This window comes from Tinamus guttatus, unplaced genomic scaffold, assembly GCF_059628265.1.
Source record: "Tinamus guttatus ecotype Peru unplaced genomic scaffold, ASM5962826v1 Tinamus_guttatus_pri_ptg000451l, whole genome shotgun sequence".
NCBI classification, from domain to species: Eukaryota; Metazoa; Chordata; class Aves; order Tinamiformes; family Tinamidae; genus Tinamus; species Tinamus guttatus.
In genome coordinates this window covers 4,843,526-4,864,908 of record NW_028288985.1, presented here as the reverse complement: position 1 = coordinate 4,864,908, position 21,383 = coordinate 4,843,526, and the positions used below count along the sequence as shown (strand labels likewise).

Here is a 21,383-nt window from a genome sequence, read left to right as displayed (position 1 = left end):
TATTTCAGAACCTGAGGGGCCATTGATAAAACAGTAAGTTCTAAAGGGTTCTGATCAATCCTTTAGGCTTCCCTGAGGACCTAAGCCACCATCCCTCAACAGTTCAGGATTTCTCTTCTTCAATCACCCACTGGACTAACCAGAGAGGGACCTCAACCATTTCTCACTTAATCCTATTAAACAGTAACTGCCTATGAGCCACAAAACTACCTCTTGTCTTTCAAACAGTTCCTTTTCACATGTGATCCTGTTTGGCACACAAAGATATAGCTTAGGTATTAAGAAAATTAGATATCCATTACAATTATTTTAAGTTGGACAAATATAACTAATGGATTGCCTCAAAAATCAGAAAATAAACAAAAACCAAAAAACACCAGAAGCTTAAATTTTGAGTGAAGAAACTGCCAAGAAAAGCGGGAACTTTACAGTAAGTAGTAACAACAAAAGTAGTTACATTAAAAGAACAATTCTTCCAAAGGGTAATGCTATGGAGCAAAGCTGCCCAGATTTGGGAGCATATGTGATCCAAAAAGACTCCAAAAATCAAGATGAACACAACTAAACTAGACAGAATAGTTTGAACAACTGTAGACGATGCTTATAAAGAAATAAAACAAAACCACATTACACAAACACATACCCTTGAATGGAGACAAACTATGGAACTTAAAAGAGATTGGAAGCATTTCTGATAATGAGCTTCAGTCACATAATTGAGGAGCAAAGACCTACAGAAACCACAGAATCTCTACTATGCCTCTAAACAAGTCACCCTCCGTGGAAATACAACTTAGAAGTATTGGAAACAAAAATTAACTTTATTTACTTTCAAAGGGGCCTAATGCAATTATAGCATCTAACCTACCAAAAAAGCATCATTAAAATGGTCCTTTTGAACAGAAAATTCTCTTGGCAGGAGAATACAGTGTGAGACTGCAGGTATCATTTTCAATTTCTAAAGAACTTACCTAGCTGCAGTATCATGACTGCATCATCGATGGCACGTGTCACTAATCTGAAATGCCTGTATAGGGGATAGCATACAACTCTTCTTCCAAAAGATACCAGGACCTCATGAACGCTAGTAAAACTCTGTATGCATCAAAAAATGAGTTAGTATGCATTTTTGATACAGAAATACTTCATAATTTAGGAAAAGTCATAACAGCATAGCCCTTTTATATACTATATCTGCAATCTGTATTTCAATAGATATGAAAATCAACATGCTAATATCAAACAGAAAGAAGATACTGCACATTTAGCTTACATGGCAGGATAACAAGAGTCCAATATATTTTAGTGGCTTTGAACTTAAAAAAGAACTTAGTGAAAATTAAAACAAAACATCTAACTCTAGACTCAGCCATTCTTTAGAACAGAGCAATGAATTACATCTGCCCCATATTATTATGTATATTAAAGGGAAGCTATAAAAAGCCTTTTAAGAATAAATAAAAATTAAAAACATATGATTTTAACAGAACACATATGTACATATAAGTTGTTTAAAAATGATACATTACTGCCTTTCACAGACATTGCAGATATTTTAGACAGGGATAAATATCTCCCTAGGGAAGGCAGTTCATTGTCTTACTTTTTGAGTGAGGAAGACCTCTAATTTACTCCGTCCAGAGTCACCAGTGAGTTAGACTCTGTTAAGAGAATAATTTACTTTCCAGCATTCACTTTTAAAAGATACCATATTCCAATTATGAAATAGGTCTTGAATTTTGAATTCTCAATTTACTAAAATTAATATAAGTACTTTGCTGAAAACCAGTGCCTTTTCACATTACATGACTATCTCAACTCATTTTTCATTTTTAAGCATATCGGTAAGTGTTTTAATCATTTCTATTTTATTATTTAATATTTAGAGTCTAAGGTGTGTGTATGTCATGCACAGAAAAATGGCAGTCAGTTCAAACAAACCACAGCTGAGGCAGTTTTGTTTACAGATTGATGAAAGCACCCGCCTCTACGTAGTTTATATAACAGATATAGTTATTAACAGCTTGGTGCCAGGAGACTGAATTTTCTGGGTGTGAAGTATACTGTTGGCAGAAGCTGTGCCAAGAGCTGCTACATTATAGGATAAGCACACACAGAAAACTCCTTCGCTGTGTTGGGATATGGATCTGAAAAATTGAAGAGTGAATGTAATCACTCCATTTTAGCTGTACTCCTTCAAGACTTGCTAGTACAGAACATTCAACTAGAAAAAAGGAAAAAAAATATGACTTAAAGTTAGTTTTCAACAGGAAAAAAAATCTTATTACTAAATACAACCTTTACAACCACTAGAAGCATTTGCAAGGTGGACCCCAAACTCCTGTCAAAATTTAGTATTTGATTCTGCAAACTATAATGCAGCTCAGTAATTTAAGGAATTTTCTAGCTTGTTGCCATCATAAGAAATCATGATCTACAGGTGAGGTTAAGCCCATTCCAATCCCAGGTATGTAACAGCTTCACTACACAGGCTTATGTGCTTCTTGGTAAACAATTTGAAAGTACAAAGATGATTTTTTTGTAACATTCATTAAACATACGATAAACTTGAAAGAGCAACCTTTCAAAATGCAACACAATTCCAAAAATAATGAAATATATATAATGCATTGAAGTTTTAACTTACTTCCAGCCAACACAGTGTGGCACTCAGTTTCCTGACATTCCAAGGGGATTCAACCTGATTTTAAGAAAATATAAAACAAGCATTATTCAAATCAGTGTTCAAGACTGCTCTCAAACTATTTAGGATAGCATTCTAGCAGCAATTTAAGAACATATGTGAATATGAAGCAGTAATTATATCACATGCATTAAAATGGCCACAGAACAACATTAAAATGGTATTGTAATGCGCTACATTTAAAAATTTAACATGGTTCCGTACTGAGGATATCCAGCCTAAGCACAAGCCTTTAAAACAAAATAGCAATCACAGGAAAAGAATTCTGTCCCTCAATACACTTTTCACCAAGCAAGAGAAACTTGAATCTAGCTAGTGAATCAACAGTTCAAGCTAAAATGCCTTGTTTTGTGAAAACAGCTCAAGACTTGACTTTCAGAGAGGGTCCTAAAGCCAGCAGTGCATGTAAAACATCATTATTCTTAAAATGTGACAGATTCATAGGATTTGTGAGGTAGTGTGGTCTAGTGGGATGATTAGGGCTAAAAGCCAGGAAGCCTTGATCTATAATCCTGGCTCTAACAAAGATTTGTGTGGCCTGAAAGCCTTCATTTTCCCCTTTTTAAAAAAGCAATGCATTTTCCCCACATACACTTTAAGGCTATTGCAAGGATCAATAACACTTTTGTATATAAGGATCCTCACCTACTTGTGATTTTGTGCAGCACATTAACAATTTAAAGCCGTACAAGTCCTGCAATTGCTCTCTTGAACAGACAGGTCTGCACATCTCTGCCTACATTCCTAAAATCCATGTCTCAATTCAGTTCGATAAGGAGAGACTGCTTTGATTATCTTTTCCAATATTTTGATTAAAAGCATGGAGAAAACACCTCCAGTTAGCCTCAGCAGAGGGGATGCTAGGAACAAAGCTCTATCTGGGATGCAGCATCATTTTAAAAGGCAAGCAGGACAGGACAGCACAGAATCTCATTAGCTAGGCTCCATACTTAACTTCCACCTTCTTAATTCTTTATACCCTCTAAAAAGCCTAGGATATAAAACACAAAATAAAGCCCGATGTTGTCTTAGAGAGGAGATAGGCAAACACCAGAATACTAAAAAATGAAACCTGGCTTTAAGCTAACCTTCCCACTGTGAAAAAGCAAACTCTGAATTTTGACTACTTCTGAGGAGGAAAAAAAAGCATTAATCTTAAGTTTTTTAATGCTCCACCATAGTTTCCAGAATGCTTCAGTGCTTCAGGAAACATTTTCCATATTCAGCAGACAGCTTTAAAAACGTTAAGAAAAAATCAATTTTATTAAAAGCATACAATGGCAGCCTTTATAAAACACTACACTCTCAGTCCTGCACACTTGATGATTTTCAGCATTTTTTTTAATAGGCATATCTACTATAAAACTACCCAGAGGAGAGAAAAAAAAAAAAAAAAAAAAAAAAAAGGGAAGAATGAACCTTCAATTCATAAACAGCAACTTTATGAAATCTCTCTTTAGGTAATCAAGACGTACTGCATCACAATACAAATCACAAGAAAAAGACTTGTTTGGCATCTATTGCCTCTTCTTCCACTTCTGGAGAGAAGCACTTTTGCTGTAGGAAAGAAGAATAGCCTAGCAGCATTTAGAAGTCGTAATAAAAGATAAGTTTCCCCAATGACAGTACAGAGTTTGGCGCTGGTTTCTTGAAACAAAACTTTTTTTTTCCCCCCCCACTTACATTCTTGTCTCCTTCATTAACACAGATTTCATAGCAATAGGCCAGAAGGATATCAATTAAACCGAGATATACATGATGACGGGTTCTTTTATCCAGAAGATAAGATTTATTTTTGAATTTCCTCAGCTGTTCTCTCTCTTCTTCAGAGAATACAACTACAAAAGTAAAAGTAAATTGATTACAAATATAGAAGTGACACACTGATTTTAACAGGCTATATACTACTTCCACACATTTTCAAAGCAGCATGCTAGTAAGCACAAACCACTCATCACTCAAGAAAAAGTGCAAATCATTCCCACTGTCACTATCAACTTTCATTAAACCTGGATACAGTCCTTTAAACATCAGGTTTCAGCCCTGCACAGTGCAGCATGCACCCACTGGCACTTCAGAGCCCCTCTGAAGTAGAATCTTTGTGGATGCCTGGGTATCTGTACTGATACAGATGTAAAATCAAGACATAGGTACATGAAAGTTTGACAGCTGTGTCCTATGAGACAAGAATAAGGATCAGGCTAACAAACCAATAGATTTTCCTATTGTAGAAAGGGATGAATAGAAAAGGACCATAGGGTTCTGTCTTCTTAAGTCTCATCACTCTCTACTGATAACCATGATTTAGAAGCTATATTTATACTTTCTGACAGCATCCTTCAATTGGATGAAAAGGATCAGAGGTCAAAATCCTGTTCATACTATAAAACATACAATTCCTTCCAAAGATGATGGTGGTTCACCCTCAGTGACCAAAGGGTTTTGCTGATCTTCAGTGTACCTCATATACTTAAAAACGGCAACATGAGCCAAACCCTGAGGAAACATGTAGCCCAGTACCTTCTCTGGTACTCTGGATTGGAGGAGGACAACATAGCAGGCCCGCTGTAATAACAAAAAATACTTCCCTAGCAGACTGTGATATAGGCATAGACCAGCAAGATGCAATATTAAAAAGGTAACCTGTCTGAGAATTCAAACGCAAAATGCAGACAAGATGGCAGAATTGCCTTGAAATAATAGCAGAGATTAAGCAGACAATTGGCTAGAAGCTATCCCCACACAAACTGAGAATAAATCAACAAGCCATTTAGTAAAATCAAAACTGCGAGAAGCCTGAGCTAGGCTTTTCATCCAGACTGTGCAGGCATTCCATGTCAACAGAAATTGTTTTGATCTCTTCTCTTGAATCAGATAGACACAGTGAACACACCTTAACCACCCTGAAAACACAGCTCTACAAGGGAGCAGGACAGGGGAAAGCACTAGTACTAGCTCCACAGCTGATGCCTTCTTGGATTGCTTAAGTACCCCCTACTATTCATTCAAGCAAAAATAACACAGTAATTATCAGCCCCAGTTTAAAATACCACCTCATTCAAAGAGATTTCTGAGACTGGAACAAGTGCAATGCAGCACATTCAAAACAAGTCCTAAGTCTAAGGGAAAGCATACAACATGACCCTTAACTCACTGAATGTATTTATTATCAATTAGCCTATTACCTCCCCTCTTTTGGGTCACTATTTTCTGATTTTCAGCTAGGGATTGAGAGAATCTGCAAGTAGGAAATACACAGTCTGAAAACGCAAAATTTATTGGTTTTCCCTCCTGACAAAGCACTAGAGAGTCCTTACTGGTCAGGCAGATAGCACTCGAGGGGAACGTCAGTTTTTGAAGCTCTCAGACCAATCCACGAATACTGCTGAGCTGCCATCTTCCAGCAGCTTCACAACACTCACCACTTAACCAATTCCAGACAAGATCCAACTTGATTCCCTATTCTTCCCTTTTAGGGCTTTACACTTTCCGCCTTTCATACCCTTGAGCTACTAATGATCCTAATACATTTAACTGTCTAAAAACAACAATAAAAACACTACTATTTTACCGTTCTTATCTTTCTATGGACCTTCGCACATTCTCTGAGCAGTGCGAGCCAAGGCTGCGCAGCTGGGCCACATCAAAGCTGGGGATCCTTGGTAGGCAGGCAGCTAAATCCCCCAGGCTGCTCACAGCCCGGCTCACAGAGAGGAAAGATTACAATCCACAGCAAATCAAATTCCTTCTACACCATTTCTTTATTGTAATAACGATGGCTACAAATGTTCTTAAAGATGTTTCTTCTCTCTCTTAAAGATGTTTCTTCTTTCTGCTCACCACTTTACACAATCCATATTCTCATGGGTGAGACTGCTCAGGGACACGTGGTCAGCTTTACCCCAGAAGCTTACTACAAACTTTTTGATTTTATGACATATTTTGAAACAAATGTTCTTGACACCAATGGCATGTAAGTAGGCGCACAGCTCATCAAGAACTACAATTACGAAAAGAAACAAATTTTGAATATTTCTTCTTTATGAACTTTCTTAATGTTGCTATGAGCTGCATAACCATGAAATGTTTGATTTAAATTCCTCTGGAAACTTCTTTATGAACTAAACATTTCTCTGGAGTCAAGTCAGTCTCCACTTATTGACAAGCTCCCACACAAAGGAATTCCAGCTTTTACATCATCTTGAGAAAGCCAATATCTTCCAATAGTTATCTAGTATACGACAATTGTATTAGAGTAAAATTTTCAGCAAAAATGACAATTTAGCAAAATTATGGAAATTCTACTTTGTTTTTCCATTAATACAATGTATTCCTTAACTCAAATACAGATGTACCTCTATTCCACCAGCAAATTTCTTGCTAAGTTCTTAATTTATATTATTTCTTCAGTGAGACACTAACTTTCAAAAAAGATTTGCTGACAAATACAAGTTGGATCACTTATTTACACATTCTTTCGGAACGTGCATTTTGTGAGCTATATTCCCCCTCTTTTAAACAGAAATCAAAGACACTCCTAGTGAACTTGGTAAAAAGAGGCAACTATGCTTCAGAAGATTTGCATTTTTAAGGAAGAAAAGACTGTATTGTATAAAACTGGACCACATTCACCAAAAACACAGGCCTGCTAGACAACAGCAAACAAGATGCAGACTAGACAATCCTTAAAGGTAAGTGTTCCAAGATGTTCATTAACTTACTGCAAAGTGCCAGGTGTTCTTAATAAATTTCTCTGGAGAAAATACTTCTAGTTTACAAATAAAGATCTACCCATTCCTTAAGGATTTTGAATAATAAAGCATCCAGGTCTGAAACGAATTATTAACATATCAAAACCACCACTTCTTTCTTTCTTTCCTCTCCCCCTGAATTTAAACATACAACAGCAGAGTATAAGATTAACATATTTATAAAATCATAGTTATATTTTCTGCTTTCTTAAACCCATATTTTGTACACTGATTACCAATATTTTACCTAACAATACCTGCATACTAATCAAAACCACATTCCTACAAAGCAGCATCTGCTATTATTTATCAAATCCTAAATGTGTAAGCTTTACTGAAGTTCCACATTGAAATGTTTTGTACATTTTTCAGTGCCAGAATCATGCCTCTTGTTGCCACAATATAACTGCATAAGTTATATGCAAACACATGCCAGTCTAAAGCATTCAAATTGATCCTATAGACAAAATTTGCAATTAAGAAAAATCTACAAGTGACCTTTACTTTTCATCATGTTCTTTACTTAAAATGCCCTTTTCTCCTGTACGAATAAGCATATTTCAAATTGCTACTCAGTAACAGCTGTCAGTCAGTGAAGACCGGTTTCATCTCTCTAAAAGGAAAGACAAGGTCCAACAGTTATAAGGTGATTTATTATGGTGTTAATAAAATCTTAGACAGCTGAACTCATCATTTAGATGCTATGTAGGGTTCAGGCTATTCAATAATAAAGTCTGTGTAATATCTCTTTTTTGGGACTACTGTGACACTTAAAAACAGTTATAAATGTATTGAGGTCCTTAGATGAAATGTGCCATCAAGACAGAAAGCAATTTCAGGGCTCTGCCTTGTAGAATCTCCTAGATCAGAAAGGACCCCTGGAGATCAGGTGTCACAGCCTCCTGATGAAAGCAGACCCTCAGGTTACAACCTTATCAAGCACAGTCTTGTAGGTCTATGACTACTTTGAAGGAAGCTTTAAGGAAATCAGAGGAATCTACTACTTTTAAAGGAGAACCACAATATTATGCAACCAAATTCAGGTTTTAAATGTGTACTTCTCTTTCTGTAAGCTAGCAAATCAGCAACATCAGAGAAAGGGGAGGTTATCTTATAAAAAGTATATTACCTAGGAATAAGGTTAGTAACATTTTTATCAATCTCTATTCCTTTCAAGCTTTCCCCAAGACATGAGAAGACAACATGCATTCCTGCTGACTAAAAAAATGCCCAGAGGTTTTGCTCAGGATCAGTGTTTCCTCTAGGGGTTGGAAGTAGTATTTTCAAGTACTTTAAAAGCAATTATAAACTTAGAGTGAGTAACAGAACTAATTAAGCGAATTTTCCATTGATTTCTCTTGTGATTGACTTTTTTTTGCTATCTGCTAAGTCATAAAAGGCTGTTGAATCTTTTCACAGTGCTGATGTATTGATAATTTCTCTTTCCTACATGGGTTCCGCAGTGCCTACTAAGAGTGCCACTGACTCTGAAGATTAAATTAAGGGACTCTGTTCTTTTCATGTGGAATCGCTGAGGGAACTTGTAGGACTGAACAACTTTGAAATCCCCAAAATTGTCAAGAAAAATGTGATCAGACAAGCCTCAATTTTGAGCAAATAAACCCCAAATTCCTAAAAATATTGAGCTGTATCCCTCTGCACACCTATACTCACTCTGAACTGTGATCAGTCATCTATTTTATTCATCCCTCCACTTATGGAGGGCTTCTCTACAATTGCTCCATTCAAATTTTAGCTTTAATCAAAAATGGTCTTCAATATCAAGATTCTACCCTTCCCGAGTTCTCACATCAACAGCACATTCCCTTTATATTACTTTTGCTCTTTGCCTGCAGTCATTCTCCCTAAAGTCACTGTACTCGGACTGTTTCCTAGATCCCACAACTTCCTTTAACTTCCTAATTTATCATGATTCTTCAACAGTTTTGCAGTTCCCATACACCAAGACATTAATCATTCTTTCTTCTCTCTTACTGCTGTCACCTTCTAAAGGCAATGATACTTTACAACAGGGGCTTTTATATTTAAAGAATTTTGCATGAATAAGTAGTAAATCTTCAGAGCCACTGACGTTCACATACTGTGAAAGTCAGGAAGACTGAGTAAAACAGATACAGAGAACAACTGATAAAGTGATTAATCTTAAACTTGCAAAATTAGCAGCCATGGTATATATTTCAGCATTCTGAGTCCCATTAGAAGGTGAATCTTTAAAAAAATCCTTATTCTAAAAAGAGATCAGAGAGACTATAAACAAAATAAATTATCCCTAGCTCATATTAATGTTACATTAAATACATATGTCAGCCTAAACCTTTGAAGATTATTGTATTGCCTAAAATGGAGTTTTTACTGTTGTGCAGTTTGAAATAGAATAAAAATATTCTTCTAAGTTGAATGTGGCCATTACAAAATAAAAAATCTGTCACCTGGAATCTCTAGAAGCAAAACTAATTTAAACTTCAGCTGCAGACAAGAATCTTTTTCAAGAGCTTTATTCCCTTGTGGGAAAAGCTGTGTAAGTAGTTAAGCTTTACAGAGTATTATTTGACTCACATTAGACATTGTAAAAGAGAACAAGATCTGGTCCTGCCAGTTTTAGAAGTGGCCACTTCTATCATGTTTGTAGCAATATATAGTTTCAGAAAAGCCTGCTCTGTAGTATTTCTTCTGGTACTTCAGGCATACTGCATCAGAGAATTATCTTAGTTTCCTGATGGTCAAAAAGTTGGTGAGGGGAAGGGGGAGAACAAATGACACAATACAAAGATATTGCAATATCTAGTAAAAGAAAAACTTAGTGTAGTAAGAGAGAAAATAAAAGACAAAAAAACACCACCTACAAAAGCTGGAGAAAAAGAGAGAAGGTTAAATAAAAATAAAAGTTTCAAGGTAAGAACAGAAGAGAACTGAAGATATTAAATGCTATTGAGAATAGCCACTCCAAAAACACAAGAAAAAAAGAGTCTGGTAATGAGACATTTAAAAAAAAATAATGAGGTGAAGTGAGGGAAAAAAAAAAAAAAAAATCACCAAGCATGAAAATAAGAGCAGTAGTCTTCAAAGTCTTCAATTAATTTTAAACATTATGAAAAAAAAAAAAAAGCCATCTGTATTTCTGATTATTCCTTGTAGTTAAAGACATTAAAAAAGTAAAGCAATCAAGTATTTGGCACTAAGAAAACAATTAAGATGAAAAACAGACATCACTAAATCCGCACAAGGAAGAACCAAGTATTTTTAAATAAAAAATTGTTCATTATCACGTTATTTTTAATGTCGCTTTTCCCCTACATCTTCTTCAAATAGTAACTTTTGAGACATTGGTTCCTATCATGACATTAGGGATTTCACAGACACACCTTAGACATGAACAATCATAACAGCAGCAAGAGCAAAGCACAAATTACAGAAACATCTGACAGCAAATTCTGGTGTCAGTGCCCCAGTCCCACAGCACGCTGTACTGTTACCTCCTTTCAATTTTAATATCCCTCCTACTTTGACATTACTTCTTATTCAACAGTCTTATCTGCAATTAACTTTCCCTCAAAATATACACCATTCCATGTTCGAGAAGCAGCTTCTCCAGATAAAAATGCACTACCTCTTGTAACAAGATTTCCATCCCATCTCTGCATTTCCACGTACTTGGGTAGGGGCTTGAGACTGCATGTGTTTGATCAAGAACCCAACATTTCTTCGTGGGAGACAGAAGTATTTGTGCAAGCTCCCTAGGGTAGGGAGCCTATCACGACTCGTACCTCATCAAGTGCTACTTTGGACACTTCAGTGGAAATGGTATATAGGCACAGAAGTGAAATGAAGACTGTTTATATACCCATAGGCCTTTTCTACTTAAGTGGACAACAAAATATGAGCTACTGAAGATCATAAATCCTTCGTTTATAACTCAAGCTAGCTGATTAACAGAAGAGGAAAAAAACAATACAAAACACAAGGAATTTGTCCAACTGATCATCAGATTCCAGATCCAGCAGCCCACACCTACCTCCTGCCCTCTTCTATTTTCACTCTTATGAAAGTAGAGCCTGTACTCCCTCTCATGGTGGTTTCTTTCACCACAACTAACTCAGGTTTAGCAATCTCCAGTTGTTTCAGACCTTCATTAAATTTTCTGTCATCATTAGTTGCTGTTTCCTTTCAAAGAGTAACTACATCATCAAAAGAAAGGGAAAGGTAAATAAAAGCAAAAGCTAAAAAAGGGAAAAAACAAAAAATAGGAAAAAAAAAGGAAAGGGGGGACAAGGCTCACTGTCATTACATAACCCGAACACCAGATGGTACCTTATTTGATGCAGCCACATGAAGATATTACATTCCTCAACACAGGTATATATCAACATTTTCTTGACTGAGAAGTGAAAGGATAATAAAAGAACCCCCTCATTATTCAGTTTCAAAACCTCTTGTGCCTTTGTCCAGTGCTTTTTACATCATATGCTTGTGACGGACACAATCAACAATTTCTGGCTTCAAAGGTTGAAGAGAGATCAGATTACACCGACAATAAAATATACAGCATTTACTACCCTAATTCTATTGTTCTACCTGCTGTATCAAACATGAAAGTGCAGGTATTATTAATGTACTAATACCTGTTGAATAACCTCTGCTGAAAGAATTACTATTATCTACTTGAGTAACACTGGATTTTCATAGTACATAGAAAATGAACAAAAGACCATAAAAGACTATGCATAATAGCTTGTAAAAGTGATTGCCACAAGTACTACAAAAATTTCATTCATCTGTTAACAATACTGCTAACAGCTCACTTGGTAATCTCAAAACCAGCCTTTTTACTTTCTAAAAAGACAAATGAAGATTTCTCCTTAAAAAAAAATGGTTTCTAGAATCTATAAAAACAGCCAGAGAATAGCAAATACCATGAACATCTGTGGAATTGTATAAGTACCATAGAACATCCTACAAAAGACAAAAGCATCACACAGAAACATGGGCTGATATCAGGTCACTCCTACCCAAGTGATTCTTTGGAGACTTGCTGCAACAGCCTCCACCATACTTGTAAGTAAACAAAAGGTTTGTTTGCTTTTTTGTTAAACACAACTTTTCCTTTGAAAATACAGCCAGGAGACGGAGAACAATAACTTGCAAGTCTGGAAAGAGATAAGCACCACAACACACAAAGAAAAGATACTTTCTAGCTATTAAAACAGCTACACAAGAGAGTTTTGATTTGATTTCAAGTGCTGTGGCTTACTACCAAGCTCCTACAAAATGCTAAAAATTAAAGCATATCCTTTAAAGGAAAATTTCTCTGCATATATAACTGAAATTCTAGTTGGCCTTTAAGAAGGGTTGTTAGGAAGAAAAAATATATCACATTCAAGTCTATATAAACTAACTGATAAAGAGGTTGTTTAACCTTGGGCATTTATCATATATTATGACTTCAGCCAACACCACTCAGATTTCAGTATGTAACTCACCTCTGGAGAGAAAGAAAGGCATGATGCAAAATACTTCTCTATGAAGAATAGTAGTTTTAAGATTGAAAATTGTAAGCTAAAAACATACATTTAAGAACAATAACCTAGTACATATTACTGAACCACAACAAGTAATTGACAGATACATTCTTACCAAAAGTTTGCCCGTCACATTCCTGATGCTGCAAGGCTGTCTTTTTTTTATGGGCATCAATCCACCATGGTTTGTATTTCAAAACATGCTCAATAGCTTCATCTTCAAAAAAATCAGCTCTGGAAAAAAAAAAAAGTTGTGTGCTGTTTATTTCAGTTTATAGCACATGTGGATATATTTTCATGCACAGAAGGAATAGAACTAATTAGGCTACAGGCTATTTAGATATGCAGTTCCGAAGAACAAGAACAAACCTGACCAAAATATGCTTTTTTTGAGTTAAAAATCAGAAAATATTCATTATTAAAGCACAAACAACAATATTCTTTTATCTTGCAGTACCCCTCCCATACTTTCTCAACCTTTCCAAGGAAGCACAGAAAGTTGATGAGTTTGTAGAATGACATGTAGGTGAATATATCTTAGATCTATTTAAAGGAAAAGCATTTCACAACAAGAGGACTTTTCAAAGAAGCAACTGACTTCATTGGGAAGTTCTCCTTCCAAAGGAGAACTTCCTTTTCAAAGGAAGCATACTTTAGAGGGGAGATGAATGCAGCTAGAGAATCTGAATTCTGAAAGCAGGGTTGGGAATTGACTTTCGTGTAAACAAAGATACACACTAACAAGGTGGAAAAAGAAGAGCTATACGTAGCTTCCATAAAAGATACACCACCATCTCAGTACAAAGTCACTCAAAGTAATTCTGGAGCATTTATATTAAAGTATTCAAGTTCTAAGCCTCCTATTATCTTTGTGTTTTCTTTCAAGCCAAGCAGTACAATTAAAAATAAGAACTGTAAAAATAGAAGAAATATTAATAACTTCTTAATCATTATACACAACCTACCCAGTTCACTGAATGTGAATTGTAATGTGTACTCTCACATTAATAAATTCTTCAATGCCTTCAGAGTGTTTCTTAAAAGTAACTTAAAAAGCTTAGCCAGTCTGCATTTTCCTTAAAACCAGCAGACTATTTCTGCTCTCCACTATACCTCCAAAACTACCCTTTGCATCAGATTGCACAGAAAAACAATATTTTTTAGCTGAAGATCTTAAAACCATCATTAAGTGGAAAACCAAACAAAAACAGCTAGCATAATTTCACTTAATCAGGTAAAATTAAAAATAAAACAAACAACAGTACTTACAGATAATGATCAGGATCAAACTTGGCTGCCTCTGCTGCCAGGCGTTTCCTCCTACGCTCACTTACAGGCACTCGATCTGGATCCTTAATGTCAATTACATCAGTGAGTTCATCCTGCAAATGCAACAAAAGTTAAATGACCAAGCCAAAGATACAATGCAGAAGAATATAGTATCTGTTTGTAAGGGAGGTCTATTGGCATTAGAGTGAAGTGCTAAGGCACTTTTCAATCTCCCTTTACTATGTGCCACATTGCCTTCACTTTTAAGACAAGTGCAAAAAACAGTGATAATAATGGTCAACACTTAAAATATATGAGTTCTACCCAGAATTGCGCATCTTGATACACATTATTGAAAATAGACAGCCTTAAAACATTTGTTTACTTTTCAGTCCAGACTCAGTTGTGCAAAGAGGATATCCAGATTCCACAGTGTTTCAATTATTATGAATTCTAAGAATTGTCAATGTTATGAATTCTACTCACACCTTTATCATAAGGCGAGCAGGCTCTTTTGTATTATGCTGAAATTTGTAATGCTTAACAAAAGCACACAAGCAGACATATGCAAGTTAAAAATCACAGATTGTGTAACTCTTGAGACTATCTATAATTAATGGACAATTTCAATACCCTTTAGACATCATTAACTAGAGGTACATTAATGCTGATGGAAAATACACTTCAGGACTTTCATGGTAATAAATCCATAAATATACTTGGATAACATAAACACTTCCTCCATAAGTAGTGATCCTTTTGCTCCAAAACTTTAAGATACTACAATTCATGCAATAGTAAGTTAGAGCTAAATGATTAATGTTTTAAGTAGCTACTGCTTCTATTGCCTGGTATGAGGACTTAAGCAGAACATTAAAAAAAAACAAATTACCATCTAGTATCTTAATAAAAGCTCTATATTCTACCAATATTATGATGTGGCTGAGCATGCTACAGGTTGTAAATTAACTACAGCCTATTTATGAATTAGAGAAACTTTTGAATGCAGAAGTTGACTATAGTTTAAAGCTCTTTTCCTACAAACTAATATGCAAAAGGAAATTTCAGTGCTTCAGCATAGCCCTAGTAAATTCATCATAAATCAGGCACAGAGAGCTCGAAGAATTCCACCTCAGTCAGTAAACTTGATTTAGATATCATATTACCATTTCTTTTACTCAACAACAAATAATTCAGCACTGTCCTATATGCAGTACTTCACAGCAGTCTAACTCTATAAATAGCTTTAGTTTTAGTAATTCAGTTACGGCAAAGGCATAATATAAACACGTGGGCAGGTAATAGTGAATTAACCTGACTGCTACTCTTTAACAGACTGCACTATTATGTTCAGAACGTTTGTCATAAAATATTTTTCAAAATTTTCTACATTATGAAAATAAATTCAGGTTGCTGTATTTTTGAAATCAAGCAAAATATTTGCATTAGTGAGAAAAAAATCAGACTATCAGCAAATAATCTATGCTAATTTTACTCTCAGTCTCTGATAAGTTAGCTATTCTCTCTTCTAAACTACTGCAGAATTTCTCTCAAGTCACTTCAAAACAGGTGTTCCATATCCCAGACAACACAGACTGGTCAAGAAAATAAGTCTGCATTCCCAGACAGCTATCAACCTCTTCCTGAAATGGGGCAAGTTTATCACAGAATAACATTGATCAAAGAGCTCAAGCAAAGTTCTCTGAAGAGTTCAGGTTCTGATAAGCAGAAAATTTTAAAAGAACAGGGTGGCCAAAGATAATCTTGATTTAAATACATACTTAAGCCCCTAACAGATTATAAACCTAGTTTTAGAGGCAATACAGAACTCAATTATGTTCAGGCTCTATAGACAATTATTTACATTTCATGAACATTTTCATACAGAATCTAATGCTAAAGTTATGAAGTACTATTCCCGGAGAAAGGAGAAGACAAAAACAGGACTTAATTGCTGAGGGTCTTTAAGGATGATAAAACAGAGCCTGTTTTCAAATACCTTAGTCTTATCTTCTGTTTACTGGTGAAATGATAATTTTAGCTGCTAACAAACTTATTTCACATCTGAAATCAGCTTTACCAAGGGAGAAGGAGCCAAGCGTACTTAAGATCCCCAAACATACAAGGTGGAACAGGAAGACTGCACTTCAGAAATGACAACCTTTGCTTATTCAGAAGGCAAAATTTAAGAATACAAAAGAACAGTAACTATAAATTTCACAATTAAATATATTTTAATGCAACAATCATAAGAAAACCCATAGATTAGTCAGTTTTATTTTTTCCTTTAGATTTGAACTATCCCTTTTATTTTTAAATATGCTTAAAAATTCATTACATCTAAGATATACCTGACGTTGATACTGAATACACTTGAAGTCAGAAGAGAACACAATATCAAATAAAAGCAAGAGTGTTAATTGCATAGCTTAAAGACTGCTTGCAAGTTGCCAGAACTAGTCACATGGCACAGTGACTACTTAATACAGGCCTTTTCCACCTCGTGCCTTTAAAGGCTAGAAGATCTGTGCTGCCAGTAGCAGCCACTTCCAAATGTTGTGTCCCCTCCCTTTTCCGTTTTTTATTTTGGGCAAGGGACCCTTCAGCCCTTTCCTCTACAACCAATCATACTGCAGAAACAGGTCAGGCTGTTGCCTCAGCTACCACAGTCAACTCACTCTTGACCACATCTATTTTCTGCAGGAGCCAGGATTTGTCTTTGCCATTATATGAAGAGTAAAATATACTCAGTCAAGACTGAGATAATGAGGAAGAGATGTGATCAAGTCATCTTTAACTATGAAATAAGCCAGGAAGCCTAACCAACCAGAAAGGCTACAAATCTCAAAAGTTATGTGCAGCTTTTAAGAGGAAGAATTTCCCACCTGCAGGCGCTGCAGCACCGCTGAGTGCAAATTCCCAAATCCATAGCAATACTTTTGTTGCAGAGTGCTTTCTGCAGTTTCTTCATAAGGAGTCTGCTCAATTTCCCAGTCAAAGTCATCATCATCTTCCTCCTCAGACAAATGAGCCGAGGCAGCTGTATACATTGCATGGTCAGAGAAAGGAAATCATCATAAGCTTATACAACCCAAAACATATGATTTGATAACAACACACTGACAGTATAGTAAGCCTTTTATTTACTACATATCTTAAAACATCTTAAATGACAGTGTCAACTGTAATTTCCAGAAAAACAGAAGAACAGAAAAGAGAGGTACCAAATGCACATAAACACGTATCTCCAAATCTCCCTTATCCAGCTGACGTTAGTGAGAATTTCCCAACCTATTAAACTGAGTAGTTTGAACAAAAATGAGGTATAACAGACCTGATTCATACCTAACACTGACAACAGCTTTAGGTTTTTTTGGTGCAACATACATATTGCCTAGTATTGATGTATGCTAGATACTGCTGTGTCTCTGCTGTGTCCATCTCCAAATGGCATTTTTCTCAAAAAAAAAAAAAAACAAACAAAAACAAACAAACAAACAAACAAAAAAAACACCCTCTCATCATTGGCAGTGTGCAAAAGTAATGCTTTCTCTCACACAAGCCCCATGTTTTCCACTTCTGTTGTAACAGGAAAGGATAGTATATGGTTGTATCACATTTTACACTAAAACACTGAATCAGACTCTTAAAGCAAAAAATACTCTTAGAATAAAAGTAGCTTCCAAAATAATAATAAAAAAGAAATAGAGGAAAGAAAAGAAAAAACATTCACTGATTAACAACGTGTTTCATACAGACAGAAGCTTGTCAGTAACACATAGGTCCTTTTGCTAATTCTCCAATTTCTCAAAATAGAGACCAGGAAAACTTATACTCTCTTACTCAAGGACTGAAATAGCAATTCCACTGATTTCTCCATGAACAGAAATTTATTCTAAGATAACCCTGACAAGATCTAAGTAATATTATCAATCTTTTTAAACAGATATTCACATAACTAATCATATAATCAAACTTTTTTATCTATGAAAAGATGACACTAAGCTGGTCATCCTCTGGAATCTACACTTTGTTTCATTTTTAAATTTCTACTATTTGAGCAGAAAAACTAGTTATACTGACTTATAGGAAGTAAAACATTCAAATGTGTGTTTATTATACAGCCACTAGAGGGGCTACAGACCTACAGAGGTTTAGCATGTGTTAAACATGTTTTGGTAAAACATTCATGTAATTAAGTTATGAATATGAAAAGCGCATCAAGCTCTCTGATATTTAACCACACATCCAGGTTTATTCACTTGCCTTGTACATATAATACTTGCCTTCCTACATATAACACTAGGTAAATCTATTTGTATATCACTATACAAATCTATTGGTACAACTATTTTACTATGCATATGTATCACTAATATAAAAAAGATTTTTTGTTGTACCTATCTCTTCCACTAAAGGTGTTGCTGATTTTAACTTCTTTGGTGTCAAAAGAGACGTCAGCATATCCAGTCCCTCAAAATATTGGCCAGGAATCTCCTTGGGTAACTGAATTGTAAAAGTTCCTTAAAGAAAAGTCAAAATATAGTTATTAATCTTTATTAAATTATCAATGAAAATTTTAAAAGGACATTTTTTATTCTTACGAAAAAGGCTCACAGAAATTGTGCTACAAGCAGACAGTATTCTATTATGCACCACTGTGCATGTTTCTATACTCCCTTAACCAAATTCACAAAAATCAAAGATTTTAACAATACAAAATGAAAAAAGAATATTTGACTGATTATGGTCTCAACTTACATTGCATAACATAAGCCAACAGAAAAGAAGCCTTATTTATCTTGAATCCTTCCCCGACAAGGTAATCAAAATAAGACCACAGGAAGCTACAATATACATGCTGATTCATGCTATAAGTATACAAAGGCAACAAACCATAGGTTTTACTGCAGTATTTATTTCCTTTCTGAATAAATGTATTACAGAACATATTTTTCATTCCAGAAATGTCTTCCACCTTACGGTGTGGGAAAATGTTCGAGTCCTCCCTCTTAAGACTTAGTCAGGAGACTGCCTCAGGATTACTTAATTTCTACTCAGCACTACTTGACTTCTTTATGGATTTACCAGACCAATGATCTTGGTGAAATGACATACTTAACCCCTCCAGGCCTACAGGGACCTTGTACATGAACTTATTTATTAGAACAGTTATGAATATGTCTCTTGAAATAAGTATAACGCATCCTGAACAAGATTTATCACAAAACAGAAAAAACTTTAGTAAAGTATAAAATAGGGAATATATGTTAAAAGTTCTGTGAAATTAACCATGTTACTAAAAAGTTAATACTGTATTTTCAGTGATGTATACACTAGTAATATTAGCTGGTACCTTCATCTGTATTATAAGATGCTTTTTCTCTACCATCTTCCACAACCCTTCCAGGTAAAGTCAATCTGCAGAGGGGGGGAGAAAAAAAAAAGATGTCTGGCTGAATGCCTGATGAATTCTGCAACAGCGATTCTGCAACCTCCTCCAGCCACTTTTCTTCCCCTAAGTTGAGATGTGCACCAAAACACATGCACCACCAAGCATATGCTATCTGGCTCTCAGTGGTGAAAAGACACTTATTCTATACAAATTAAATAAAGAATTGTTTTGCCATTTTACATCTGGAAATCTAAAGTAAATTTAGAAAAGCATTTAAATTAATTCCTTTTAAGTGATTTGAAACCTTGGAACAAAGGGACCAGATCCATAAGAAAGGCCAAATCACTATAGGCACTACAGATGGGGCGTGCTTTGAGGGCCCCAAAAGCAAAGCTCACTGTCTACATATTTGTTTTTGTTTTTTGGTTTGTTTGTTTGTTTTTTTTTATCTTTTAAAGTCCGAAGCTTTGTACATCCTTCCACTACTTGCCTGAGAAAGTAAGGTTTAGCATAAAATTTAAAATCTTCCCCTTCAAAATATACATCAAACTCCGAAGCTCTGGCATAAGGTATTTTGATAATTATTTTAAGAAAATCTGGATCCTGGCTCAGTTCAAAGGCTGGAGTTATCATGATGAATCACGCAGGAGAAGTAACCACTGACTGCACAGCCCTATCAAAGCAGAAAAAGAAAAGATTATTACAGTTTCCAATTTATGGCAGTATTAGCATCTTCATAATTCTGTAAGAAGAATGTTTCTGATTTTCACAGAATTATCTTCTAAACACTTAAGGATAAGAAATTCATGACAGCAGCAACAAAAGAAAAGAAAAAAAAGAAAACTGCTCTCAGCAAGAATAGTGAGGTACTCTCTCTCGGTAACTTAATTATTTCTTCATAATGAAAAAAGATAAGGTAAATGAATGTAAACATTTGGAGTACTGAAAAGTAACTACTACATTCATCATACCAAGCACATTATATTCAGTCTTAAAACCCTTGTGTTTTTTTTTTTTTTTAACCTGTTGTTTTTAATTTCCCAGACAGCTCTCCAAGCTGTTTTGTTACTGAAATGATGATAAGCCACTATTGGTAGGCACTGAGGGAAAAATATTTTCACAAAATCTCACTTTATAAAACTTCCACAAAGTCATACTTTATAAACACACTTCCCAGAACAGAAATAATAGAATCAGTACCCACCAAAAGGATGGCATGAGCACACACAATACACTACTATTATTCGTGTCTGTTTTAATATGTAAATCTCTGGGTTAGTTACATGCATAATAAGTTGGAAGTGTCTCTTAGAACTGGAATCATGGCACAAGAGTTGTCTTAACAGTTCACACAAAAGCAGTTTATACACTCAGATGTTCCAGTGTGCATGTACTTACGGTTTTGATGTAGTGCTTTCAAAAGTCTTGAATCTCACCTTAGAAACCCCACAGTTCTCCTGACAATTCGGAGAGGCAAATTCATTCAAAGAAAATGTAAACAATATAGTAGCTGTAATTGCAGTAAAGACTATGTAATTTTCTTCACTTGAGTGTTTTTAAGAAGAGTTCATATCAACATCCAGAATCAAACATATGTATAGAAGTAAATGCACATGCATATTGCACTTATTAGAAAGTGAGGTAATATATTCCCCACTATACAACCTCTCTATCTCAGATCTTCAAAATGCAAGAGGCATTTCCTCACTTTTAATTTAGAAGCAATT

General features: G+C 35.3%; 1 protein-coding gene across 1 annotated transcript in view; it reads right to left on the bottom strand.

The window, feature by feature from the left end:
- SHQ1 (SHQ1, H/ACA ribonucleoprotein assembly factor) overlaps positions 1-20,304 on the bottom strand; it is a 45,320-nt gene extending 25,016 nt beyond the window's left edge. The window contains exons 1-9 of the mRNA XM_088532077.1: positions 20,147-20,304; positions 19,618-19,682; positions 18,662-18,784; positions 17,147-17,301; positions 14,262-14,374; positions 13,108-13,226; positions 4,388-4,542; positions 2,648-2,701; positions 972-1,095 (exon numbers count right to left, since the gene is read on the bottom strand). Of these exons, the coding sequence (XP_088388203.1) occupies positions 972-1,095; positions 2,648-2,701; positions 4,388-4,542; positions 13,108-13,226; positions 14,262-14,374; positions 17,147-17,301; positions 18,662-18,784; positions 19,618-19,682; positions 20,147-20,289 (1,051 nt within the window). The 5' untranslated portion in view covers positions 20,290-20,304. The remainder of the gene's footprint in view (positions 1-971; positions 1,096-2,647; positions 2,702-4,387; positions 4,543-13,107; positions 13,227-14,261; positions 14,375-17,146; positions 17,302-18,661; positions 18,785-19,617; positions 19,683-20,146) is intronic.
- Between the last annotated feature and the right edge of the window lie 1,079 nt (positions 20,305-21,383).